At 50.8% G+C, this 27,995-nt stretch overlaps 1 protein-coding gene across 1 annotated transcript; it reads left to right on the forward strand.

The window, feature by feature from the left end:
- The first annotated feature begins 15,551 nt into the window (after positions 1-15,551).
- ARHGEF15 (Rho guanine nucleotide exchange factor 15) lies at positions 15,552-26,590 on the forward strand. The gene is made up of 15 exons (XM_002827006.5): positions 15,552-16,190; positions 16,472-16,804; positions 17,050-17,104; positions 18,452-18,510; positions 18,612-18,823; positions 18,946-19,106; positions 19,286-19,438; positions 19,550-19,679; positions 21,943-22,017; positions 22,127-22,219; positions 22,307-22,467; positions 22,564-22,716; positions 22,870-22,952; positions 23,057-23,161; positions 24,413-26,590. Exons 1-15 carry the CDS (start codon positions 15,593-15,595, stop codon positions 24,562-24,564), a joined length of 2,523 nt encoding a protein of 840 aa, XP_002827052.4. The 5' UTR covers positions 15,552-15,592; the 3' UTR covers positions 24,565-26,590.
- The last annotated feature ends 1,405 nt before the right edge of the window (positions 26,591-27,995 follow it).

The raw sequence follows: 27,995 nt of genomic DNA on the forward strand, positions 1-27,995 counted from the left end.
AAAATTAGCTGGGCATGGTGGCGCATGCCTGTATTCCCAGCTACTCAGGAGGCTGAGACAGGAGAATCTCTTGAACCTGGAAGGCAGAGGTTGCAGTGAGCCGAGATTGCTCCACTGCACTCCACCCTGGTGACAGAGCGAGACTGTCTAAAAAAAAAAAAAAAAAAAAAAAAAAAGGCTGGGTGCGGTGGCTCACGCCTGTAATCCCAGTACTTTGGGAGGCCGAGGCGGGCGGACCACCTGAGGTCAGGAGTTCGAGACCAGCCTCAACATGAAGAAACCTCGTCTCTATTAAAAATACAAAATTAGCCGGGCATGGTGGTGCATGCCTGTAATCCCAGCTACTCGGGAGGCTGAGGCAGGAGAGTTGCTTGAACCTGGTAGGCGGCGGTTGCGGTGAGCCAAGATGGCGCCATTGCACTCCAGTCTGGTCAACAAGAGCGAAACTCTGTCTCAAAAAAAAAAAGAGAGAGAGATACAGTGGATGCTTTATTCAGATTTCATTGGTTTTTGCTCAAAGTCCTTTTTCTGTTCCAGAATCCCATCCAGGATACCAAGTTACATTAAATTGTCTGTCATATCTGTAGCTCCTCTTTTTTTTTTTTTTTTTTTTTTTTTGAGAGGGAATTTCAATCTTGTCACCCAGGCTGGAATGCAATGGCTCAGTCTCCGCTCACTGCAACCTCCACCTCCTGGGTTCAAGCGATTCTCCAGCCTCAGCCTCCCAAATAGCTAGGATTACAGGTGCCAGCTACCACACCTGGTTAATTTTTGTATTTTTAGTAGAGATGGGGTTTCACCACGGTGGCCAGGCTGGTCTCAAACTCCTGACCTCAGGTAATCTGCCTGCCGCAGCCTCCCAAAGTGCTGGGATGACAGGCGTGAGCCACCGCACCCAGCCCTCTGGCTGCTCTTGGCTGTGACATTTTCTCAGAATTTTCATGTTTTTGATGACCTTAATAGTTTTAAGGAGCACTGGTCAGGTATTTAGTAGGATGTTCCTCTGCCGAGGGCTTTTCTTAGGATTGTACTGGGCTTTTAGCAGGAAGACCCACCAAGGTAAACTGCTGTTTTCATCACATCATATCAAGGGTGGTACTTGATCCGTACTGTCAACATGACTCATCACTGTTGATGTTGACCCTGATCACCTGGCTGAGGTGGCGTTTGTCAGCTTTTCCCATTATAACATTCTTTTTTTTTTTTTTAAACGGAGTTTCACTCTGTTGCCCAGGCTGGAGTGCAGTGACGCGCTCTCAGCTCACTGCAACCTCCACCTCCCAGGTTCAAGCAATTCTCTGCCTCAGCCTCCCGATATAACATTATTATTTTTTCCCCCTTTCCATACTGTACTTTTTGGAAGGAAGTTCACTAAACACAGTTCACATTAAAGAAGTAGGAAGTTATGCCTCTCCCTCCTTGAAAGGGGAGTATGTAAATACATTATTTGGAGGTTATTTTATTTTGAAGATGGAGACTTACTCTGTTGCCCAGACTGGAGTGCAGTGGCACGATCTCAGCTCACCGCAACCTCCACCTCCCAGGTTCAAGCAATTCTCTGCTTCAGCCTCCCAAGTAGCTGGGATTACAGGCACTCACCACCATGCCCAGCTAATTTTTGCATTTTTAGTAGAGACAGGATTTCGCCACGTTGGCCAGGCTGGTCTCAAACTCCTGACCTCAGATGATCCATCCGCCTCAGCCTCCCAAAGTGCTGGGATTGCAGCTGTGAGCCACCAGGCCTGGCCTGGAGTTCTTTCATATGAGATATTTGTCTCTACTCCCCCATTATTTATTCAACCATTTATTTAATCAGTATGGACTCATGGACATTTATACTTTAGGTTCTAATCCAATATACTTCATATTTATTTTCCAGCTAATTTCGTTCTAGCTTTGGCCTTTGAGAGCTCTTTCCGTTGGCTCCTGTGTCTCTTTAGCATACCCTCATCCATTTTTTTTTTTGCACACAAAAGTTTTTAGTTTATAAATCTTGTGAAAAATCCACAATGACCACAGATGTTATTGTAGCATCTTTACTCCTTTGGCTTTTTGCCACACCAACACTGTCCTTTGCAGTCCCCCTTTCTTCATTCTGGTCTTGTGTTCCTTTCATTGCTTTCTTGAGTTCTTTTTCTTCTCATCCAGGCCATGTCTTGGAAGTCAGCATTTGGGTTTATTTTTCTTTGCATAATCCAGTGAATCATAAATCATGCCAAAGCCAGTTGTCTTGCCACCACCAAAATGAGTTCTGAATCCAAATACAAAGATGAGGCCAGGCGTGGTGGCTCATGCCTGTAATCCCAGCACTTTGGGAGGCAGAGGCAGGCATATCACCTGAGGTCAGGAGTTTGAGACCAGCCTGGCCAACATTGTGAAACCCTGTCTCTGCTAAAACTACAAAAATTAGCTGGGTGTGGTGGCAGGCACCTGTAATCCCAGCTACTCGGGAGGCTGAGGCAGGAGAATCACTTGAACCCGGGAGGCGGAGGTTGCAGTGAGCCAAGATTGCGCCACTACACTCCAGCCTTGGTGACAGATGAAGACTCCACCTCATAAAGACAAACAAAAACAAACACAGATGATGACATCTAGTGTAGTCTCATACATTTTGGCTACTTTTTCCTGAATTTCTGTCTTAGGTACTGTTGCCTTCCCAGGGTGAAGGACCTCAATAACCATTTGTTCCTCCTGAAGTATGTAATCAGTTGATCATGAACTCCTAGTTCAGAGAGTTACTAAGTCATTCATGATGGCGGTCAATCCTCAGCCAAGGAGAAACATAAGAGTCCCATCAGTGTCGTTGTCAACGTTGTTGTTTTAATTAAAACCTTGTTTTTGTTTATTTAGTGTCACCTTACTTTCTGGTACTATAAAATGCTCCAGGCTCATTTTGTGTATTTCCTGCCACAGTCCTGCAATCAGCCATTTCTCCAAGGACCCCTATTTTCTTTTATTGGCAAATGGTTTTAGAATCCAAGATTTGGGCACTAGGTGTGCTTGTTGCTTTTGAGGTATCATTGCTTCTGGACCCTCACATCTGAGAAAGCAAGGAAATATATGTGTGTATACTAACCCATGTATATACACAAACACGTATTTCCATATGTAACCATCCATATCTATATTAAGCTATATTAATATACATTAATATGAATTCATACTGATGTCTCCAACTTTAATCCATTACTACATGGATCATTCTAGCCACCTCCCCTGTTTATCTAAACTCCCACCCCAACTGTGAGAAACCTGGCTTCCATAATTTGCCATCTATTTACTTAATTGTTTATTCCAGGACATGTGTATAGGAGTATCAGAATTGTTTTGTTTTTCTTTTTAAATTCTTTATTATTATTATTATTATTATTATTATTATTTGAGATGGAATTTTGCTCTTTGTTGCCCATGCTAGAGGGCAATGTTGCAATCTCAGTTCACTGCAACCTTCACCTCTCAGGTTCAAGCGATTCTTCTGCCTCAGCCTCCTGAGTAGCTGGGATTACAGGCATGAACCACCACACCTTGCTAATTTGTTTTTGTATTTTTAGTAGAAACGGGGTTTCACCATGTTAGCCAGGCTGGTCTCGAACTCCTGACCTCAGGTGATCCTCCCGCCTCGGCCTCCCGAAGTGCTGGGATTACAGGCATGAGCCACTGCACCTGGCCTAAACTTTTTCTTCTTTCTTTCTTTCCTTTTTTTTTTTTTTTTTTTTTGAGATGGAGTTTTGCTGTTGTTGCCCAGGCTGGAGCACAATGGCGTGATCTTGGCTTACTGCAACCTCTGCCTCCCAGGTTCAAGTGATTCTCCTGCCTCAGCCTCCCAAGTAGCTGAGATTACAGGCATGCGCCACCACGCCTGGCTAATTTTGTATTTTTAGTAGAGACAGGGTTTCTCCATGTTGGTCAGGCTGGTTTGCGAACTCCCGACCTCAGATGATCCACCTGCCTCAGCCTCCCAAAGTGCTAGGATTACAGGGGTGAGCCACCGCACTCAGCCTAAAATTTTTCTTTATTTGTGGCCAGGCACAGTAGCTCATGCCTGTAATCCCAGCAGTTTGGGAGGCTGAGGCAGGTGGATCACCTGAGATCAGGAGTTCAAGACCATCCTGGCCAGCATGGCAAAACCCCATCTCTACTAAAAATACAGAAATTAGCTGGGCGTGGTGGCACGCACCTGTAGTCCCAGCTACTTGGGAGGCTGAGGCACGAGAATTACTTGAACCTGGGAGGCGGAGGTTGCTCTGAGCCAAGATTGCGTCACTGCACTCCAGCCTAGGTTCCAGAGCAAGATTCCGTTTCAATAAAATAAAATAAAATAAAATATTTCTTTATTTGTAATCGTAATGTCTCAAAAGAGAATTGTTAACACATACCCCTGTGGGGAACAATCTTATAAACTAGGGTACAGTGCTTATGTGTAGTTCCATTTGCCTTTGATTGTACAGACTCGACTCATTTCCAAAATTACTCAGGTCAGCACCTTTCCCCCCAGCTCCCTTCAGAAAAGTTATTTCATACATTAGTAGTATCATTAAATTCTTTTGCCACAATCTGCCTTCCATATTGGGTTCCCTGACCTCCTAATTTTTTTTTTAATTAAAAATATCAGGAGTCTGGGTGTGGTGGCCCACACCTGTAATCCCAGCACTTTGGGAGGCCAAGGTAGGCGGATCACCTGAGGTCGGGGGTGCGAGACCAGCCTGACCAACATGGGGAAATCTCTTCTCTACTAAAAAAAAATACAAAATTAGCTGGGCGTGGTGGCGCATGCCTGTAATCCCAGCTACTCGGGATCCGTCTGAGGCCAGATGCAGTGGCTCACACTTGTAATCCCAGCACTTTGGGAGGCCGAGGTAGGTGGATCACCTGAGGCCAGGAGTTCGTAGACCAGCCTGGTCAACCTGGTGAAACCCCGTTTCTACTAAAAATACAAAAATTAGCTGGGTGTGGTGGCGGGCACCTGTAATCTCAGCTACTCGGGAGGCTGAAGCAGGAGAATCACTTCAACCCAGGAGGCAGAGGTTGCAGCGAGCTGAGATCGCACCACTGCACTCCAGCCGGGCAACAGAGCTAGACTCTGTCTCAAAAAAAAAAAACAAAAACCCAAAAATGTATAATTAAGCCCAAGGTCACCTAGATTTTCTTTTATGTTTTCTTCTAGAAGGTTTATAGTTTTACTTTTTACATTTAGGTCTATGATCCATTTTGAGTTAATTTTTGTAAATTATGTGAGGTCTGAGTTTGGTTTCTTCTTCCTTATCCTCCTCTTCTCTCTCTTTTCTTCTTTCTTCTTTCCTCCTCCTCCTCCTTCTTTTTCTTCCTCTTCCTCCTCCTCTTCCTCCTCTTCCTCCTCTTCTTCTTCTTCTCCTTCTTCTTCTTTCTTCTTCTTCCTTTGGCCCTTTGTAAAAAATCTGTTTTCTATATTTGTGTGGCTCGATTTCTGTGCGCTCTCTTCTGTTCCCTTCATCTGTGTGTCTAGTCTTTGACCAATATCATGCTGTCTTGATTTATTGCAGGCTGTTATCATTTTTTTCCTGGATGTGAATGTCCTGAATCAGACTTGAGAGGAGTTGCATAGGGAACGTAAAAGTCCCCAGGTGTCTGAAAGAAGGGGTGGTAACATAGAGAGGGAGCGAGAAAGACGCAGGGGCTTGGAGGGCAGGGGGCTGTGTCTTTCTTGCCTCCTCCTAGACACTGATGGGTTCCTTTTGACTGCTGACCCCGCACCCGAAGTGCTCAGACTCCACCTAGTGGTGGTGAGGAAGGATCGTCTGTGTGTATCCTCACCTGGGCCAAAACCTGTATAAATTCCCAGAGCAGGCCAGCTTTTCCTTACTGCTTCTTCCTGATTTATCCCCCATCACAGGCAGGCTACCTACATTAACAGCTTTCCGGACAGAAATGAGGCCCAGGTGTTCTGAGCTCCATGAAAGATTCTACTGGACTTCCAAGTCCTGGCCCTACCGGAGGCAGTTGGACGCAACACTTATTTTATTAGAAGCTCCCTTTATAAGGGATTGTTTTGTTGTTGTAAGTGACAGAAATCCAGCTCAAACTAGCTTATGAAAAGGGAACTCATTGACTCACACAACTGAAAGCTCCAGACACAGAATCAGGCACTCAAATCTGTCTCTCTCCACCTCTGCCATGTTATCGGTTTTATTCTCAGGTCACCTCATTGATGGCCACTAGTAGCTCCAGGCCCATATTCCACCAGCTTAGCATCCTCAGTGGAAATGTAACTGCCCAATGGGCTCTTCCTGTCCGCTGCACAAATAAAGACCACAGCATTGCAGTAAAGAAAGAGTTTAATTGACACGAGGCCGGCCATGCCACATGCAAAATTGATTATTACTCAAGTCAATCTCCCTGAAAATTCAGAGATCAGGGTTTTTGATAATTTGGTGGGTAGGGGGTCGGAAAGTGGGGAGTGCTAATTGGTCAGGTGGGAGATGAAATCACAGGGAGTTGAAACTCTCCTCTTTCACTGGGTCGGTTCCTGGGTGGGGGACACAAGACCAGATGAACCAGTTTATTGATCTGGGTGTTGCCAGATGATGCTTTGAGTGCAGGGTCTGCAAAATATCACAAGCACTGATCTTAGGTTTTACAACAATCATGTTATCCCCAGGAGCAATTTGGGGAGGTTCAGAATCTTGCAGCCTCCAGCTGCATGACTCCTAAACCAAATCCTGCTTTTTTTTTTTTTTGAGACGGAGTATCACTTTATCACCCAGGCTGGAGTGCAATGGCATGGTCTCTGCTCACTGCAACCTCTGTTTCCTGGGTTCAAGCGATTCTCCTGTCTCAGCCTCCCGAGTAGCTGGGACTACAGGCGTGTGCCACCACACCTGGCTAATTTTTTTGTATTTTCAGTAGAGACGGGGTTTCACCATGTTGGTCAGGCTGGCCTTGAACTCCTGACCTCGTGATCCGCCAACCTCGGCCTCCCAAAGTGCTGGGATTACAGGCTTGAGCCACCGCGCCCGGCTACCAGAATCAGAGTTTTTAAAGATCATTTGGTGGGCAGGGACTTGGGAAATGGGGAGTGCTGATTGGTCAGGTTGGAGATGCAATTGCAGGGGGTTGAAGTGAGTTTTCTTGCTGTCTTCTGTTCCTGGGTGTGATGACAGAACTGGTGGTGCCAGATTAAGGTCTGGGTGGTATCAGCTGATTCATGGAGCCAGCGGCTGCATGACCCCCAAACTAATTTATAATCTTGTAGCTAATCTGTCAATTTGTTAGTCCTGCAAAGGCAGACTGGTCCCCAGGCAAGAAGGGGGTCTTTTCGGTTAAGGACTATTAACAATTTTGTTTCAGAGTCAAGCCATGAACTGAATTCCTTCCCAAAGTTAGTTCAGCCTACGCCGAGGAATGAACAAGGACAGCTTAAAGGTTAGAAGCAACATGGAATTGGTGAGGTCTGATTTCTTTCCCTGTCATAATTTCCTCAGTTATAACTTTACAAAGGCGATTTTAAGACCCTGTCTCAAAAACAAACAAACAAACATACAAAAACTATTGTGATCCACTCCCCCTACTCTGCTCTGAAATCTTCAGGGCCTGTCTGCCCAGTGTGATTGCTCACGATATGGCCTCCATGTGTCCCTCTTTTCATTTCACGTAAGTTTGTTTCCCTTTCACAGTTCTCCAGATGTGCCTACTTTCCTTTTCGCTGTGCCTGCGCTTCCCTGGATTCCCACAATGCTCATTCATGCCTTGCCTATTGGCTTGGCTAAACCCCTCTGCCTGATTTTAAAGGAACAGTCTAAGTGCCTCTTCTCCCTGACACCCACTTTTTCCAACCAACAGGTCAGTGACATGAGGAAGACTGAAGGAGGCTGCTGGGTGTGGACACAAAGAGATGGGGCAGACACCTGTGGGCTCCTTCATCCTTCCAGAACAGACTCTCCAGGCAAAGTCTAAACCAGCGACCTTGAAGCTCCTAGGGTTACTTCATTAATAATATTTCAGGCCAGGCGCGGTGGCTCATGCCTGTAATCCCAGCACTTTGGGAGCCTGAGCCGGGAGGATCACAAGGTTAGGAGTTCAAGACCAGCCTGGCCAATATGGTGAAATCCCATCTCTACAAAAAGTTAGCCGGGCATGGTGGCGGGCGCCTGTAGTCCCAGCTACTCGGGAGACTGAGGCAGGAGAATGGCTTGAGCCCAGGAGGCGGAGCTTGCAGTGAGCCGAGATTGCACCGCTACACTCCAGCCTGGGCAACAGAGCGAGACTCCGTCTCAAATAATAATAATAATAATAATATTTCAAAAAGACTTCAAATTGAAGTCTTTTTTTTTTTTTTTTTTTGAGATGGATTCTCTCTCTGTCGCCCAGGCTGGAGTACAATCATGTGATCTTGGCTCACTGCAACCTCCGCCTCCTGGGTTCAAGTGATTCTCCTGCCTCAGCCTCCTGAGTAGCTGGGATTACAGGCTCGTGCCACCATGCCTGGCTAATTTTTGTATTTTTAGTAGAGACGGGGTTTCACCTTGTTGTCCAGGCTGGTCGTGAACTCCTGACCTTAAGTGATCTGCCTGCCTCAGCCTCCCAAAGTGCTGGGATTACAGGTGTGAGCCACCACGCCCGGCTGCACTCATTATTCGTAATGGTAAAGACTGTAAGGTTCCCTAGGAGGACTGTCTCCCATTTGTGCACTAGGTGATAAATTGTAATGGTCAAGATTCTTTCAGCAGTAAGTGACAGAAAACCAGCTAAAACCAGCTCAAGCGCAAAAGGAAATGTCATGCTTCTGGAAACTGGGACGTCCAAGGGACTCAAATATCATTGTAATCCCTCGCTTTTTTTTTTGAGACAGGGTCTTGCTCTGTCACCCAGGCTGGAGTGCAGGGGCGTGGTCTTGGCTCACTGCAGCCTCTAACTCCTGGGTTCAAGTGATCCTCCTGCCTCAGCCTCCGGAGTAGTTGAGACTACAGGCATGCGCCACCACCAGGCCTCCTCCCTCTCTTGGCTCAGCTTCCCTCAGGTATGGGGCTCATTTTCTCCCACTGTTGACTGGCTTCCTCCTCTTTGCAGGGGAAGGAAGAAGGCCAAGGTACAGACAGCTCCTGACTTAGATTGTTCCTGCCTTGTGAGCTTGGAGGAAGGAGAAAGCTTCTCTGTCTCAGAGGCCCAGAAGCTTCTCTTTCTCCTGGAGTCTGTCCTGACCCGCTCATTCCTGGACCCGTCTCCGTGGCCGGAGGAATACGGTACTATGATTGAACAAACCTGAGTCACGTGGCCAGAGGGAGGCTGTTGTGATTGGCTGTCCCACTGGAACCACATGGAGTGGGGTGGGTGATGGAGAGTTTCGTAGGAGATGGGCACTGCTGTTACCAGGATAGTGAAATCCATTTGATGCAACATTATATTCCAGGAAACGTTATAGCTGCAAAGACCACGTAGCGACCTGAAAATTGGTTATAAAGCAATGCTAAGAGAACAAGGCAGAAGACAGACTTGAAACTATGATGGCGCCTTTGGAATATGAAAAAATAGAAAACTTTTGCTCTGTAAGGGTGGAAGAAGAATGAATTATTACGTCAAAAACCTTCAGTGTCTTTGCAAAAGTATTTTATAATAACATGTGCATGCAAAAATAATCTCATGTTTACTGCATAATATGATTTTCGGAGCTCAGTTTCTTTTTGTAATGAGATAAGACACAAATAAAATAGATGGTGATGTTGACAAAAAGAGTCAAACTCTGTAAAATATTTGAAGAGATTTATTCTGAGCCAAATATGAATGACCATGGCCTGTGACTCAGCCCTCAGGAGATCCTGAGAACATGTGCCCAATGTGTTTGGGGTGCAGTTTGCTTTTATACATTTTAGGGAGACATGAGACTTCTATCAAATACTTCTTTTTTTTTTTTTTTGAGACCAAGTCTCACTCTGTCACCCAGGCTGGAGTGCAGTGGTGCAATCTCTGCTCACTGCAACGTCTGCCTCCCAGGTTCAAATGATTCTTCTGCCTCAGCCTCCCGAGTACAGTAGCTGGGATTACAGGCGCTGGCCACCATGCCTGGCTTATTTTTGTATTTTTAGTAGAGACGGGGTTTCACCATGTTGGCCAGGCTGGTCTCGAACTCCTGGCCTCAGATGATCGGCCCGCCTCGGCCTCCCAAAGAGTTTGGGAGGGCATGGAGAGGGCTTCCAGGTCACAGGTAGGTGACAGACAAACTGTTGCATTATTTTCAGTTTCTGATTAACCTTTCCAAAGGAGGCAATCAGATATGCATTTTTTTTTTTTTTTTTTTAGACAGAGTCTCGCTCTGTCACCCAGGCTGGAGTGCAGTGGTGTGATCTTGGCTCACTGCAACCTCCGCCTCCCGGGTTCTCCTGCCTCAGCCTCCCGAGTAGCTGGAACTACAGGCGCCTGCCTATAGCCCTCTCCATGCTTGAGTTGTCCTGCCTTTCTGGACTAAACCAATGTACATCTTACATATATCGATTGAGGTCTTATGACTCCCTAAAATGTATAAAACCAAGCTGTGCCCTAACCACCTTGGACACAGGTCATCAAGATCTACCGAAGCTGTGTCACAGGTGTGTGCTCTCAACCTTGGCAAAATAAACTTTTTTTTTGTGTGTGTGTGTGATGGAGTCTCACGCTGTCGTGCCCAGGCTGGTGTGCAATGGCGTGATCCTGGCTCACTGCAACCTCTGCCTCCCAGGTTCAAGTGATTCTTCTGCCTCAGCCTCCTGAGTAGCAGGGATTACAGGCATGCGCCACCACGCCCGGCTAATTTTTTGTATTTTTAATAGAATCGGGGTTTCACCATGTTGGCCAGGCTGGTCTTGAACTCCTGACCTCCGGTGATCCGCCCACCTTGCCCGGCCAAACTGCTTACTTTTGTATTGTGTTACCTGATTTATTGACTAAAATAGTTACTGAAACAGAGGCTACTCTTGTTTTTTTTCTTTTTCCTTTTCTTTTTTTTTTTGAGATGGAATCTTACTCTGTCGCCCAGGCTGGAGTGCAGTGGCACGATCTCGGCCCACTGCAACCTCCGCCTCCCAGGTTCAAGCTATTCTCCTGCCTCAGCCTCCAAAGTAGCTGGGATTACAGGCACCTGCCACCTCGTCTGGCTAATTTTTGTATTTTTAGTAGAGATGGGGTTCCACCATATTGGCCAGGCTGGTTTTGAACCCCTGACTTCAGGTGATCCACCCACCTCGGCCTCCAAAAGTGTTGGGATTACAGGTGTAAGCCACCATGCCAGGCCAAAAACAATTTTTTAAAATTAAGTTTGTTACATCCATGTATTTTTCTGTATGTGCTTTTAAAGTCCTTGTGACACTGAGTTACAGGGCTTTGATTCTTGGGTCTAAAAAGGACACCAATTCTGCTAAATCTTAAAAACTGACATCAACTAAAGCCTCATCTTCAGGCCCAGTAGAAGATGCCAATCAAAATAACTGTATTGCCAAGACACACGGCCACAAATTAAAGCTATGAAACTCCTCAAGGCCCAGGGGCTATCGCAGAAGAGGTGCGCATGTGAGATGGTAAGGGTGATTTTGAGAAATAAAATAAATTCAGTTTCTCTATAAATTAACCATTGATGTCAAAGACACACTGATGCAAGACCAGCATATGGGCCCCTGTGTCAGATTAACAAGGTTTTCTTGGAGCATTAACTGACTCCTAAATAAAGGTTATAAAGGTTATGGAAGTTACATCTTATGGTCAAGATTAAAATGTTATAGACTGTTTATAAAATTTTTGGGGCCAGGTGTGGTGGCTCATGCCTGTAATCCCAGCACTTTGGGAGGCCGAGTCGGGCATATCACGAGGTCAGGAGTTCAAGACCAGCCTGGCCAACAGGGGGAAACCCTGTCTCTACTAGAAAATACAAAAAATTAGCCGGGCATGGTGGCAGGTGCCTGTAATCCCAGCTACTTGGGAGACTGAGGTAGAAGAATCACTTGAACCTAGGAGGCGGAGATTGCAGTGTGCAGAGATCGCACCACTGCACTCCAGCCTAGGCGACAGAGCAAGACTCCGCCTCAAAAAAAAAATTTTTTTTGGCAAAAATTTAATTGGCTTCATGCTGTTTTTATTGGGGCTTATTGTTTGGAAAATTAAGTCTCTTCTGGGATTACAGGGGAGTGCCACCATGCCTCGCTAATTTTTTTTTTTTTTTTTGAGATGGAGTTTCACTCTTGTTGCCCAGGCTGGAGTGAAATGGCGCAATCTCAGCTCACTGCAACCTCCGCCTCCTGGGCTCAAGTGATTCTTGTGCCTCAGACTCCTGAGTAGCTGGGATTACGGGGGAGTGCCACCATGCCCGGCTAACTTTTCTTTTTCTTTTTTTTTTTTTTCAGATGGAGTTTCACTCTTGTTGCCCAGGCTGGAGTGCAATGGCGCGATCTCGGCTCACTGCAACTGCTGCCTCCTGGGTTCAAGTTATTCTCTCTCCTCAGCCTCCAGAGTAGCTGGGATTACAGGTGCCCGCAACCATGCCCAGCTAATTTTTGTATTTTTTTTTTTTTTTTAGTAGAGATGGGGTTTCACCATGTTGGCCAGGCTGGTCTCAAACTTCTGACCTCAGGTGATCCACCCTCCTTGGTCTCCCAATCTGCTAGGATTACAGGTGTGAGCCACGGCTCCTGGGACATTTTTTATTTTTATTTTTTTTGAGATGGAGTCTTGCTCTGTTGCCTAGGCTGTAGTGCAGTGGCAGGATCTTGGCTCATTGCAACCTCAACCTTCCGGGTTCAAGTGATTCTCCTGCTTCACCCTCCCGAGTAGGTGGGAGTACAGGCGTGCACCACCAGGCCCAGCTAATTTTTTTGTATTTTTAGTAGAGACAAGGTTTCACCATGTTGACCAGGCTGGTTTCGAACTCCTGACCTCACGTGATCCTCCTGCCTCGGCCTCCCAAAGTGCTGGGATTACAGGCATGAGCCACTGCGCCCGACCTCTGCACATTTTTTATTGTTGTTTTCAGACAGCATATTGCTCTGTTGCCCAGGCTGGAGGGCAGTGGTGCGATCACGGCTCACTGTAGTGTCCAACTCCTGGGCTCAATCAAGCAATCTTCCCACATCAGCCTCCTGAGTAGCTGGGACCACAAATGTGTGCCATTATGGCTATTTTTTTTCTTTTGAGATGGAATTTTGCTCTTGTTGGCCAAGCTGAAGTGCAATGGCGCGATCTCGGCTCACTGCAACCTCTGCCTCTTGAGTTCAAGCAATTCTCCTGCCTCAGCCTCCTGACTAGCTGGGATTACAGGCGTGTGCCACCACGCTTGGCTAATTTTTTGTATTTTTAGTAGAAATGGGGTTTCACTATGTTAGTCAGGCTGATCTCGAACTCCTGACCTCAGGTGATCCACCTGCCTCGGACCCCCAAGTGCTGGGATTACAGATGTGAGCCACCTCACCTGGCCTGTCCACGGCTAATTTTTAAAAAATCTTTTGTAGAGACAGAGTCACACTATGTTGCCGAGGCTGGTCCTCCCACCTTGCCTTCCCAAAGTGCTGGAGTGCTGGGATTATAAGGATGAGCAACCACGCCTGGCCCCATGCAAATGTTATACCTCCCTGGAGGAGACAGACCCCAAGTCCACACCTCTCCTCTCTTCAGTCCTACCTCCTGGCCCTCCCCTTTTCTCCCTCCTCTAACACACACACACACACACACACACACACACACACACACACACACACACACACACACACACACACACACACACCAGACACAATGGCTGGGTGGGGCTGAGGAACTGGCTTCCTCCACAGAGATCTCAATCTGGGCCCTGAGTTCCCACCCCAGAATCACAGGAACAGACACTTGGAGACCTCAGCCCTGCATTCCTTGCTCCAAGGGGCAGACAGGACAGGCTGAAAATAGCAACTGATTCCAAAAAGATAAAGGTAAATTCATGGGGACCTACTGCAGAGTTAGGGAGGGAAGCCTGCGGGAGGGTCCCTCGGTGTGAAATAGGCATTGGCTCACGCCCGGCTCAGGAGACAGGTGGTGGGGCAAGTCCGAGGAAAGATGGTGAGACTCACCGTGGAGGGACGCACGCAGCATCCCTTAGCTGAGACAGAGGCATCCAGACACCCATGCTGCCCAGCTAGGCTCTATGCCATTACCGTCTTGTCCTCATCCCTACCCCTGTCCACCTCACCCCTATGAGCCCCGATTCACACAGCTGTGCAGGTAGAAACTGCGCACACGCTTTCCAAGCCTGAATTTCAGCTTTTCCCCAGACCCCTTTAACCTCTGAGACCCTGGATACCTCTGTCTCCTAGGGCCCCGTGTGATGTGCGCATGTGGAGAGTGGTGTGGTTTGTGAGGTGGGGGGGGTGTCCGGTTGGGAGGCGGATCTGATTCCTGTTTCCTGCCCCTACTCACTCAGCCCTGGGAGGTGACTGAGAGTGGAGGGGATTCAAGGGTGAGTGCTTGGGGCCTGAGTACCTGGGTTCCTGAGTTGGGGGGTAGGGAAGGAAGTAAATGCAGGTACCCGAGAGGGGGTGGGATCCCTGAGGGGCAGGGGCTGGGGAGGAGCTGGCCAGTGGTCAAGACCACCGTGTGGGTCACTTTGCTAAATGACTTTCTGCCAGAACACAGAGGCCACTGAGCTGCAAGACCCATCATCTACAACCCCCTTGTTCCCCCTCATCATTTCTCAAGGACCCAATCCGAGGCCTGGAGGGGTATGACTCTCCTGCTGACCCCTGAAGGGAGTTTGGAGGTTCCTCTGCTTCCCAGCCCTGACCCTGCAGCCTTCTTGGGATTGTAGCCTCCTTCCTCGAGGGAGGAAGAGAAACCCAGGCCACAGCGCCCTGGCCCGACTGGTCCTCTCCTTCAGTTCACTCTCCCAGCCACCTCCCCAGGCCTCCTGGCAAGACCCATGCCTGTGCTGGGCCTCTCTCTGTGACCAGACCCGAGGGCAGGCGGGGATGATCAGACGCAGGACAGGAGAGACTGCGCCAGGACCTCCTCATCTCCGGGGGTCAGAGGCTCCAGGAATCTTGATGGCAGGAAAAGGAGACTAAAAATAATCCGGAAAGGGAGAGTCCGGAGAGAGGAACTGGGAAATGGGGGGCGGAGGGCCGGTGGAGCAGGGAAACAGTGATGCATGCCTCGCAGCCCAGGCCCGGCGGACAGGCGCGCCCACGGCCCCCAGACCCAGACAGCACAGAACACACATGGTACACCCACCCTGGCACCGCTATCTCAGACACTCACACCGAGAACTTTCTAAAGGGCCACACGCCACACACTGTACACTCCACTCTCCCCCTGCACACCCACCCGGCAAGCACAGAACTCGCACACTCACAACACACCGTGCCACCCCCCACACAAACCACACACAAACCTCCACAACACACTCCACGGACACACGGTTCAGTGGGCAGACACAGAGCAGCTGTATCCCGTATTGAGTTTTAGGGATTCTCTGGAACCCCCACACCAGCCTTCCCTCCTGACTTCAAAATCCTGCCTTCCGGTGGCCTCAGTTTACCCTCCATGTGGGGCACTAAGGGTCTTTCTCTTTCCCTCCCTCCTCCTCAGGGGATGACTCCAGCAGAGCACCTCACTCCTTTGAAGAGCACAGAGGAAGATGTCAGCCCAGTCCCTTCCTGCAGCAACACCCCCCACGCAGAAGCCCCCTCGGATCATCCGCCCCCGCCCTCCTCGTTCCAGGGCTGCCCAGTCCCCAGGGCCTCCCCACAATGGCTCCTCTCCACAAGAACTACCCCGAAACTCCAATGATGCACCAACCCCAATGTGCACCCCCATCTTCTGGGAGCCCCCAGCTGTATCCCTCAAGCCCCCTGCTCTTTTGCCCCCCTCAGCTTCTAGAGCCAGCCTGGACTCCCAGACTTCCCCAGACTCACCTTCCAGCACCCCCACACCTAGTCCAGTGTCCCGGCGCTCTGCCTCCCCAGAACCTGCTCCCCGGTCTCCAGTCCCCCCACCCAAGCCCTCTGGGTCACCCTGCACGCCTCTACTCCCCATGGCCGGGGTCCTGGCTCAGAATGGCTCTGCCTCAGCCCCTGGCACTGTGCGGAGGCTGGCTGGCAGGTTTGAAGGGGGTGCTGAAGGCCGGGCTCAGGAGGCAGATGCCCCGGAGCCAGGTCTCCAAGCGAGAGCAGATGTGAATGGGGAGAGAGAAGCTCCCCTCACCGGGAGTGGGTCCCAGGAAAACGGTGCTCCAGGTGAGTGTGGGGGGCGGGGGGAGCTGGGTGACCTCAATCCACCCATCTTCTTCGTTTTCAGTGCTAACAACTTTCAGGGGCTACCTTTTCAAAAATGGATTTAATGTTTGGGATATCTGGTTTCTGTATGTCGGGATTTGAAGGGAGTCAGGGTGGAGGAGACGTATAGATGCCTGGACCTTGATGTTGCAGTTGCTGGGCAGGTTAAAGATGGAGATGGTCTGGGCGGGGGTGGAGCTGGGCCCCAAGGGCTTTCTCCTTAGGCTACCCATCTCCCACAGATGCTGGCCTGGCCTGCCCTCCCTGCTGCCCCTGTGTCTGCCACACCACCCGGCCTGGCCTGGAGCTCAGATGGGTGCCTGTGGGGGGCTATGAGGAGGTCCCCAGGGTCCCCCGTCGGGCCTCCCCACTGCGGACCTCTCGCTCCCGCCCCAACCCTCCAAGCATCGGTCACCCTGCCGTCGTCCTCACATCCTACCGTTCCACTGCTGAGCGCAAACTCCTGCCACCCCTGAAGCCTCCCAAACCAACTCGTGTCAGGCAGGACGCCACCATTTTCGGGGACCCCCCACAGCCAGATCTTGATCTGCTTTCTGAAGATGGAATCCAAACAGGTGCAGGGCCTGGGGGAGTGGACCTCTGGGCTGTGAGGGGACAGGAGAGAGGCAGGGGGGACTAAAGCCCAGAAAGCTACAATCCCCAACAGGCCCTGGGCTCTTTGCTTCCCTACCAGCTGCTGCTCTGGTGCTGAAGGGAGTTGCAGTTTTTATAGTAACCGTCCCTGCTGGGGCTGGAGTCGGGAGTCCTGGGCTGGGGATCCTGGAGTTTTTTTTCTCTTCACTGTGGCTTCTGTCTCCAGGGGACAGTCCTGATGAAGCTCCTCGGAATGCTCCTCCAGCAACTGTGGAGGGGAGGTACCGAACACCCCCACCCCTGCTCCCTGGTTCTCCCCACCATGCTTCTACCTGAGGGCAGACTAACCTTCAGCTCCAGCTAAATCCCACCTCCACAAAGGTGAGGGGACAAGGGCCACGGCTCTAGAGATAAGCAGCCCTTGTTTCGAATCCCAGCTCTGGCCCTTATCAATTCTGTGATCTTAGAGAAGGCCGGGCGCGGTGCCTCACGCCTGGAATCCCAGCACTTTGGGAGGCCAAAGCGGGAGGATCACCTGAGGTCAGGAGTTCAAGACCACCCTGGCCAACATGGTGAAACCCCGTCTCTACTAAAAATACAAAAATTAGCCGGGCATGGTGATGGGTGCCTGCAATCCCAGCTACTTGGGAGGCTGAGGCAGGAGAATCACTTGGACCGGGGAGATGGAGGTTGCAGGGAGCCAAGAGCATGCCACTGCACTCCAGCCTGGGCGACAAGAGAGAAACTCCATCTCAAAAAAAAAAAAAAAAAAAAAGATCTATAGCCTTCCTGGGTCTCAGTGTCCTCATCTATGAAATGGGTCTAAGCATAGGAACCACCTCATGGAATCGTGGGGATATGATATTGTGAAGAGCCGGGCCCAGAGTAAGTGAGTGCACCATTTTAACTCCCTTCCCTCACCTTGAGCTTCTATTGCAATTATTGTCTGAAAATCTATTTGGCAATCATGACCATCTCTTCTATGCTATCCAGGCTTGTTAATTATCTTAGATTCACCATTGTTATCAGAAGTTATCTGGGTCCATTCATTTATTCAACAAACATTTACTAGTGTGGTTTTTAGCTTGGGCAAATGGGGGTGTGGTGGTGCTGATGACCAGAGCAGGGGAGATAAGGGGCTGCAGGTGCTGGTGGGAGGTGTGAGAGTTTGCAGTCCATCACGTTGAGCTTTCTTGACACACAAATAGGGCGTTCCAGACAATGGTTGCTATGTGAGACGGCTGACAAGGAGACTCAGAAATCTCTGGTCTACAATAGTTGATATAAGAATGGGGCCCACTTAGTTCAGGGGCTCCTCTCTAAAAGGCACATAAAAAGATCTGGAATTTGGGCCGGGCAAAGTAGCTTACGCCTGTAATCCTGACACTTTGTGAGGCCGAGGTGGCAGGATTGCCTGAGGCCAGGAGTTTAAGACCAGCCTGGGCAACATAGCGAGACCTTGTCTTTCCCCTTAAAAAAAAAAAAAGCCTGAGGTTTGATGTGGGGAGCCGTCAGGGTCCCTACATCCAACCTGCACGTGGGTTGCCCTGTCCAGCGTGGGAACAAGCACCCCTGTGGTGGGCAGCAGTGGTGGCCCTGGGGACTCCCTTCCCTTTGTTTCTCCACAGGGAAGAGGAGGGGCTAGAGGTGCTGAAGGAGCAGAACTGGGAGCTGCCTCTGCAGGATGGTGAGGGACTCTGGACCTGAGGGTCCCTGCTGTGACTATCAAGCAGTGGGGAAGGGTTTGGGAGCCCTGGGCTTCCCTGAAGTGCTATGTTTGCCCTCTAGAACCTCTGTACCAGACCTACCGAGCAGCGGTGCTGTCAGAGGAGCTGTGGGGGGTCGGTGAGGATGGGAGTCCTTCTCCAGCAAATGCTGGAGATGCACCCACCTTCCCACGACCCCCTGGACCTCGCAACACCCTGTGGCAGGAGCTTCCGACTGTGCAAGCCAGCGGCCTTCTGGATACCCTCAGCCCCCAGGAGAGGCGTATGCAGGAGGTGGGAGCTGGAGGTGGGAGATGGGAGGCGGCTGCATGGGTCAGGCATAGGGCAAGAGGGCCCAGGGTCCTAGCTTCCCGCGGTGAACTGGGCTTCCCACGACTGCCTGCTCTTCTTTCTAGAGTCTTTTCGAGGTGGTGACGTCCGAGGCTTCCTACCTGCGCTCCCTGCGGCTGCTGACCGACACCTTCGTGCTGAGCCAGGCACTCCGGGACACGCTCACCCCCCGTGATCACCACACACTCTTCTCCAATGTGCAGCGAGTCCAGGGAGTCAGCGAGCGGTCTGTGGCTTTCCGTCCTTCCAGGGAACCTGCCCTTAGGCTGCTGGGCACGCCCTTTCCTCTCTCCCGGGCCAAGTCCTTCCTTCTACGGACCCAGTTAGTTCCCAGCCCTTCTCTGAAGAACCCGGGAGACCTGGCTCTCTGCCCCGCCCCATTGCTTGCTTCCCCAATTCCTTCAGGTTTCTAGCAACGCTCCTGTCCCGTGTGCGCTCTTCCCCCCACATCAGCGACCTGTGTGACGTGGTGCATGCCCACGCTGTGGGGCCTTTCTCGGTGTATGTGGATTATGTGCGGAACCAGCAGTATCAGGAGGAGACCTACAGCCGCCTCATGTGAGTGTCCCAGGGGTGGGGAGGAAGCTGGGGCAGGGGATGGGGTCGAGGCCACAGCAGGCTGGGGCACCAGGGCCTCCGGGCAGCCGCTAGCCATGCCTGCTTCTGCAGGGACACCAACGTGCGCTTCTCCGCCGAGCTGCGTCGGCTGCAGAGCCTCCCTAAGTGTGAGCGGCTCCCGCTGCCGTCCTTCCTGCTACTGCCCTTCCAGCGCATCACCCGGCTTCGCATGCTGCTGCAGGTACCTGTCCCGGCTGCGGCCGTTTCTGCCCCATCAACCCCATCGGAGAACTCTCCCGAGGGCTTCTTGGCCCTCCAGCTATCACCATGCACTACTCCACCTTAAACATAAAATCCCCCAAATCATAACTCTGAATCTGGGTCTCTCAGCCTAGGACCCACCAAGCCCTACCTTAGGGGCCCTGTGCTCTTCCCCTTACCTGGACTGCCTCTAGGTCCAGGTGCAGGGAAAGGCCCTCTGGCTGGAGACACGAGTTCCACACCTAGCTCTGCCACTGACTCTCTGAGTGACCTTGGGCAAGTCTCTTCTGCTCGCTGGGTCTCAGGGGGAGTGTGTGAGTGGTTTTTGAGGTTGTCTCTGGCTATATTCTTCTACCCACATGCCTTCCCAACTGGGGTGATGTCACCCCCAAGGGGGCAAAAATTGGTTCTTTGGGGGTGAAAATAATCTTAGTTATTCCAACAGTTGTACTCCATTAAGCTTTAGTGCATAAACAGAGTTCCAGTAGATCTGTAGAATTAAACTTTCATGGTGAGGGAGATGTTTAGGGAAAATTATCTTAACAAGGCACCTTAGTGGGGTGATACTGGGAAAAAAAAGTTTGAGATTTGAGACACTTTCTTCTTCCTCCTCCTTCTCTTCCTCCTCCTCTTCTCCTTCTCTTTCTTCTTCTTCGAGACGGAGTCTCACTGTGTTACCCAGGCTGGAGTACAGTGGCACAATATCGGCTCACTGCAACCTCTGCCTCCCGGGTTCAAGCGATTCTCCTGCCTCAGCCTCCTGAGTAGCTGGGATTACAGGTGTGGACTACCATGCCCAGCTAATTTTTGTATTATTAGTAGAGATGGGGTTTCACCATGTTGGCCAGGCTGCTTTCGAACCCCTGACCTCATGTGGTCCACCTGCCTCAGCCTCCCAAAGTGCTGGCATTACAGGCGTGAGCCACTGCACCCAGCCTGAGACACTCTCTTCTATTGCAAAGCAGAGACTCCTTTCTAACCAGGTCACCCAATATGGGGATCTTTAGAGCAGTGGCACGATCATGGCTCACTGCAGCCTCAAATTCCTGGGCTCAAGGGATCCTCATGCCTCAGCCTCTAGAGTAGCTGGGACTACAATGCCACCATGCCCGGCTATTTATTAATTTTTATTTTTATAGAGACAGGGTCTCACTATGTTGGCCAGGCTGGTCTTGAACTCCTGGCCTCAAGCAATCCTCCTATCTCAGCTTCTCAAAGCTCTGGCATTACAGGTGTGAGCTACTGAGCCCAGCGAATGGAGGGATCTTTATGTGAAGAGTTCCCAACTAGATTGTCAGTGTCTTTATGATTTTATTCAGTTTTATCTATCCCCAGTGTAGACAACACAATAATAATAATGATACTAATCATAATAGCTCAATAGCTATTGAGCTTTCTAGGAATAGTTCTAAGTGCTATACACCTGTGTAAACTTACCCACAACTATGTGAGAGTAGGAACTATTATTTGTCCTACTTTAGAGATGAGAAAGCTAAGGCACAGGTCACATAACTTGCCCCAGGTCATATAGAAATAATTGATGGAGACAAAATTGTAATCTAAGCACTCTTAGCTACTCTGCTATATTGCCTGCCCTAACAGTTTTGGTTAATAATTATTAAAATAATAGGGACCTTCGGGCCGGGCGCGGTGGCTCATGCCTGTAATCCCAGCACTTTGGGAGGCTGAGGCGGGTGGATCATCTGAGGTCAGGAGTTCAAGACCGGCCTGGCCAACATGGTGAAACCCCGCCTCTACTAAAAATACAAAAAAATTAGCCAGGCATGGTGGCACACATCTGTAATCTCAGCTACTTGGGAGGCTGAGGCAGGAGAATCACTTGAACCCGGGAGGCAGAGGTTGCAGTGAGCTGTGATCATGCCACTGCACTCCAGCCTGGGCAACAGAGCCAGACTCCAGAAAAAAAAAATAAATAAGAACCTTCTTTTCAACATTTAATATGTGCCAAGAACTATGCTAAGCACTTTACATATATTACCTTCTTGAATCCTCAAAACAATGCTATTGATATGCCAGGTGGGTATTAGCCCCATTTTACAGATGGGAAAGCTGAGGCTCAGAGAGGTAGCAGGACTTGCTCAGGGTTCTGCAGATGGTGAGTGATGAGTTCTGTCAGCCTTATTGAAACTGGCTGAAACAGGCAGGGTCCTCTGAGCTGTGGCCCTTCTGAATCCCAGGGCCACAGAGCAGGGGGCCCAGTCACCCTTCCTCCTTGTCCCCAGAATATCCTGCGCCAGACAGAAGAGGGGTCCAGCCGTCAGGAGAATGCCCAGAAGGCCCTGGGTGCTGTCAGCAAGGTGGGCAGTGGGCAAGCTGAAGCAGGGGGAGGTGACAAGGTGGTAGAGAGAAATGGTAGGGAGTAGGGGGCTGGCCGCTGGGGTGGGTGACACAGCTCCCCTTACCTAGATCATCGAGCGTTGCAGCGCTGAGGTGGGGCGCATGAAGCAGACTGAAGAGCTGATCCGGCTCACCCAAAGGCTGCGCTTCCACAAAGTCAAGGTACATCCCTGCCCAGGCTCCCCATCTTGCCCTGTCCCATGTTGCTGCTGCCACGCTAGAACCTCCTCTGCCTCCGCTTCCTCGCAGGCCCTGCCCCTGGTCTCCTGGTCACGGCGCCTGGAATTCCAGGGAGAGCTGACCGAGTTAGGGTGCCGGAGGGGGGGCATGCTCTTTGCCTCGCGCCCCCGCTTCACCCCTCTTTGCCTGCTTCTCTTTAGCGACCTGCTGCTCATCACTCAGCCTAAGAGGTGAGTCCTAGGGAAGGAAGGAGCCCAGGCTGGAGTGGGCAGGAGGGGTCCAGCGGGACCCCTGCTGTCCTTCTGAACGACCTCATCCCTGGGCAGTGGGCAGCGGTTACAGGTTCTGGACTATGCCCATCGCTCCCTGGTCCAGGCCCAGCAGGTTCCGGATCCATCTGGACCCCCTACCTTCCGCCTCTCCCTTCTCAGCAACCACCAGGGCCGCCCCACCCACCGGCTACTCCAAGCTTCTTCCCTGTGAGTTGTGCTTCCTTCGGAAAACACCCTTGGTACACTTATCTGACCTCTCAGACCTCCCCCCACTTCCCCGGTCTCTCTCTTCTGAGGATCCTGCCTCAGCCCCAGAGGATCTCTTGGGCCAACTGTGACACTTCCCAATATCCCCACCAGATCAGACATGCAGCGCTGGCTAGGAGCCTTCCCGACCCCAGGCCCCCTTCCCTGCTCCCCAGACACCATCTATGAGGACTGTGGTGAGTATCCTCCTAGAGGGGATGAGGGAAGAAAAAGTGAGTCTTAGAGGAATATGGGGGAGAAGCTAAACAGAATCACTTTAATGTCACCCACCCTCAACCAGACTGTTCCCAGGAACTGTGTTCAGAGTCGTCTGCACCTGCCAAGACTGAAGGACGGAGTCTGGAGTCCAGGGCCGCCCCCAAACACCTGCACAAGACCCCTGAAGGTGAGAAAGTCTTTCATTTATTTATTTTGTATTTATTATTATTATTTTTTGAGACAGAGTCTCATTCTGTCAGCCAGGCTAGAGTGCAGTGGTGTCAGCTCGGCTCACTGCAACCTCTGCCTCCTGGGTTCAAGGGATTCTCCTGCCTCAACCTCCCAAGTAGCTGGGATTACAGGCGCACAGCACCACGTCTGGCTAATTTTTGTATTTTTAGTAGAGATGGGGTTTCACCATGTTGGCCAGGCTGGTCTCGAACTCCTAACCTCAGGTGATCCGTCTGCTTTCACCTCCTGAAGTGCTGGGATTATAGGCATGAGCCTCCAGTACCCGGCCTTATTTCTGTTTTTTTTGTTTTGTTTTGTTTTTTTATGGAGGTGGGGGTCTCACTGTGTTGCTCAGGCTGGTCTTGAACTCCTGGGCTCAAGTGATCCTCCTGCCTCAGCCTCCCAAAGTGCTGGGATTACAGGCGTGAGCCACTGTGCCTGGCCGTGCTTCATTTATTCATTCAATAAATATTTATTAAGCACTTATGAAGTGCCACTCGCTGTTCTAGGGACTGTGAATCAAACATATCACACTTCCTTCCTTGCTGGAGCTATGTTCTAGTAGACGAGGCAGACGATAAAGAATGAGCAAAATAGATAAGCAAATTATAAAGTACACGTGAAGGTGATGAGTGTTATGGGGAAAAAAAAAAAGTGAGCAGAGCAAAGAAGGTCAGGAGTTCCAGGGTTGGGCAGAGTGAAATTTTCAATAGGGAGGCCGAGGTGGACCTCACTGAGAAGGCAACATGAAGCTTGATGGAACTAATTTAGACCCATGGTGTCCAGGGGAAGAGTGTTCCAGCTGGAGGCAGCAGGCAGTGCAAAGGCCCTGCGGCTGGTGTGTGACTGAGGAACTGTAAGGAGGCCAGTGTGGCTAGCAGGAGAGAGAAAGGGGGAGAAGCAAATGAGGTCATAGAAGTGGCAGGGATGGGATCACGCAGGACCTGACAGGTCCCTGCAAGGACTCCACCTCTTACTCCAAGAGACATGAGCAGCCACTGCAGGGCTTGACGGAGGAGCAGCCCAGACCCTCTCTGAGCTGCTGTCACCTCCACTTCTGATGCCCTTTCTACCGATGCTCCAGGCTTGTCCATGAATTCCCACACCTACAATGACCCTGAAGGCCTGAGACCCCACGAGGCCCCCTTTCCCTCCTCACCTGCTCCCTGCCCCCACCTCACTGGAGCCCCTGTCTCTCTTCCCCCAGGTTGGCTGAAGGGGCTTCCTGGGGCCTTCCCTGCCCAGCTGGTGTGTGAAGTCACAGGGGAACACGAAAGGAGGAGGCACCTTCGCCAGCACCAGAGGCTTCTCGAGGCTGTTGGACCTTCTTCAGGCACCCCCAATGCCCCCCCACCCTAATGCAGGCTGAGGAGGGGGCACAGATTCGGAGACACCTACCAGTGTGGCATGGAGAGAACAAAGCCCATTCATCCATTGGATTCACTGTCAGTGGAGATACTACCTCTCGTGGCAACCAATAGAGATCGAGCTTCAGGACAGGGCAGCCAATGAAAACGGCCGCCTGAACCCACAGCAATAAGAATGAATGAGGATGCCTTGAATGTGTGGCCAATGGAGACAGAGGCTTAGTGCAGAGCAGCCAATGGGTACTGAGCTGGCTGAGCCTATGGCCAATGAGTATTCCTCCTATGCTCAGGGCCAAGGAAGACAAATCTAGGTCATGGCAGTTAAAAAAGGGCCTCATTGGAGATAAAGTCCTAGGATAAAATTGGGAACAGGAATGAGCAGGAAGCCAACCAGCCAAAGAAAATGCTGATCTGGACCCAAGAGACCAGTAGTCACCCTGCTTGGTTCTGTAGCAATGACTGGTCCTGTCTTTTGAGTCTGGGAAATACTAGTTTCCATTCCTGGGTGCTTCCTGTGCCCTCTCAAGCCAGTTCTTCTCTTCCAGAAGAATTCAGAGTGTGTGTCTCAGAAAATCTGTGTGTGTGCACGTGCATGTGTAGATATGTGTGTATATGTATCAGGGAAGGCATTCTGCTGACTGTGGTGTGTGTGTGGTGATTGTGCTCCTCACCCACAAACGACTGAGTGCTCCATTTCTTCCTTTACCTCCCATTTTTCCTATTACTCGCTCCAAGAAAGATGCTAAGTCTGAGCTCCAGAAGAGACTGTGCTAGGTGTGGCTTGGCACCCAGGGGATGAGAGCCCTGAGCTCTGGGTCTCTTGGAGGCTAGGGTTCTGTGGCAGTTGCAGGGCAACGTTATGGAGCAGCCAACAGCCTGGCAGAGGAGCCCAAGGGACTGAAGATGGCCAGTAGCTGGGTCCTGAGGCCCCTGAAGTCTGCAGACCCTTCTCCTTGCCCCAAACACTGGCCTCCATAATTCCTGCCTGCAGATCTCCCAACTTGAACTATAATCCACCAGCCAGCCTCAGCCTTGAGCTTCGGAACCACATTAGATCCTGCATCTGGGTGAAGAAACAGGAGCTGTGGACCACAGGCCAGCCAGTGAACCTCCTGGGCTTTCTTGCCTTTGTCCTGATCCTCTCACAGAAACACTGGGCCAAATAGTGGGGAGAGATTGGAGGGTGGGTGTGGCTGCCCAACCCCATCCAGAGCATCTGCCTCCAGATGAGCAAATGCCTTGCATGATACCAGAGGAGGTGAGGGACAGAGACAGCAAGGCAGACAGTGGCTGGCAGGGGGGCCCAGGCCCGGGACAAGGCCTCCCCTTCAGCTCAGGCACAGCAACTTGCCCAGGACTGATGCTGTCACACTGACTGCAGGAGGCACAGGGACTCTGGGAGACTCAGAGGGTGAAGAGCACAGGCATTTGGCATGTCCATGACATTGGAGACTCCCCTAGCAGGGTGCCTGACGTGGGGAACCCTCAGTAAATAGTGGTGCATTTGTATTGAGGCTCTCTGGGGAAGTGTGTGCTTATAGGAGCAGTGGTCTCCAAGTGTGGTTTATAAGGGGGATGGGGCTGCTTGGAAAGGGGTCCAGAGCAGGGGTCAATTCTGTTGGGAACTGGGGCTTGAAGGTCATGTGCAAGACCTGAGTGTGTCAGCCCACTCGCAGTTCCTGAGGGGTCTCAGGTGGTGGTGGTGGTGGCGATGGTGGTGGGTTTGCAGCAGCTGTGGTTGGGGGCTGCTGCAGGCTGGGCAATGCCTGGGGCTCTGGCAGGGGATGAAAATGCAGCAAGAAGGATAAAAAGGGCAGTCGAGGGGGCACGGTGGCTCACACCCATAATCCCAGCACTTTGGGAGGCTGAGGTGGGCAGATCACTTGAGCTCAGGAGTTTGAGACCAGCCTGGGCAGCATAATGAAACCCTGTCTCTACAAAAAATACAAAAATTACCCAGGCGTAGCGGCACCTATAGTTCCAGTTACTCGGGAGGCTGAGGCAAGAGGATAGCTTAACCCCGGGAGGTCGAGGCTGCAATGTGCCATGTTTGCACAACTGCACTCCAGCTTGGGTGACAAAGCAAGACCCTGTCTCAAAAAAAAAAAAAAAAAAAAAAAAAGGGCAGCAATAAAGGCCCTTTACTGACCAGCCAATCATCTCTGTGTTTAATTCAATTATACCTATTTATTGAGTGCCTTCTATGTGCCAGGCATTGTTCTAGGATCTGGGGATACAGATATGAAAAAGACAAAGTCCTTGCCCTCAGGAAGCCTTCATCCTGAGGGTGAGAGGTGACAGGGACAATTACCATGTCAACAAATTAGTAAGTAAGATAAGATCAGGGCGGGCGTGGTGGCTCACCCCTGTAATCCCAGCACTTTGGGAGGCTGAGGTGGGCAGATCTCTTGAGGTCAGGAGTTCAAGACCGGCCTGGCCAACATGGCGAAACCCTGTCTCTACTAAAAATACAAAAATTAGGCTGGGTGCAGTGGCTCATACCTGTAATCTCAGCACTTTGAGAGGCCGAGGCGGGCGGATCACCTGAGGTCAGGAGTTCGAGACCAGCCTGGCTAACATGGTGAAACCCTGTCTGTACTAAAAATACAGAAATTAGCTGGGCGTGGTGGTGCACGCCTGTAAGTCCCAGCTACTCGGGAGTCTGAGGCAGGAGAATCCTTTGAACCTAGGAGGCAGAAGTTGCAGGAGGTTGCAGTGAGCCGAGATCGTGCCATTGCACTCCAGCCTGGGCGACAGGGTGAGATTCCGTCTCATAAAAACAAAACAAGGGCCGGGTGCAGTGGCTCATGCCTGTAATCCCAGCATTTTGGGAGGCCGAGGCAGGTGGATCACCTGAGGTTGGGAGTTTGCGACCAGCCTGACCAATATGGAGAAACCCCATCTCTACTGAAAATACAAAATTAGCCGGGCATGGTGGCGCATGCCTGTAATCCCAGCTACTCAGGAGGCTGAGGCAGGAGGATCCCTTGAACCCGGGAGGCAGAGGTTGCAGTGAGCTGAGATGGCACCATTGCACTCCAGCCTGGGCAACAAGAGCGAAACTCCATCTCAAAAAACAAAACAAAACAAAACCCCCACCCCCCCCCAAAAAAAGCAGCAGTAAGATAAAATCAGTAAGCAGTAAGCAGAAAATACAGCAAGCGCTGTGGCATAGAATGTTGTGTGTGTATGTTTTGGGGGAGGGTGGTGGCTTTAGGGAAGATCCTGGAAGAGATGACATTTGAACTGAGACCCAGATGACTTCCAGAGGAAGTAGCCCTGGGAAGATCTGGGGAAAGAGTATTCGAATGGAGGCAACAGGGCGCGATAGTCCAGGAACAGAAGGTAGTGGTAGTGGGGATGGGAATCGGTGCACGTGCCCCTTCAAGAGTCCTGGTAGGTGGAGCCCCTCCCCACCAAGGT

Source organism: Pongo abelii, chromosome 19 (genome assembly GCF_028885655.2).
Source record: "Pongo abelii isolate AG06213 chromosome 19, NHGRI_mPonAbe1-v2.0_pri, whole genome shotgun sequence".
NCBI classification, from domain to species: Eukaryota; Metazoa; Chordata; class Mammalia; order Primates; family Hominidae; genus Pongo; species Pongo abelii.

Excerpts from the sequence above, each read along its gene's own strand:
- ARHGEF15 (XM_002827006.5), top strand. The coding sequence starts at position 15,593 with ATGTCAGCCCAGTCCCTTCCTGCAGCAACACCCCCCACGCAGAAGCCC. Across the intron at positions 16,805-17,049 it reads TGAAGATGGAATCCAAACAG|GGGACAGTCCTGATGAAGCT; the intron begins GTGCAGGGCCTG and ends TTCTGTCTCCAG. Across the intron at positions 22,468-22,563 it reads CTCATCACTCAGCCTAAGAG|TGGGCAGCGGTTACAGGTTC; the intron begins GTGAGTCCTAGG and ends ATCCCTGGGCAG.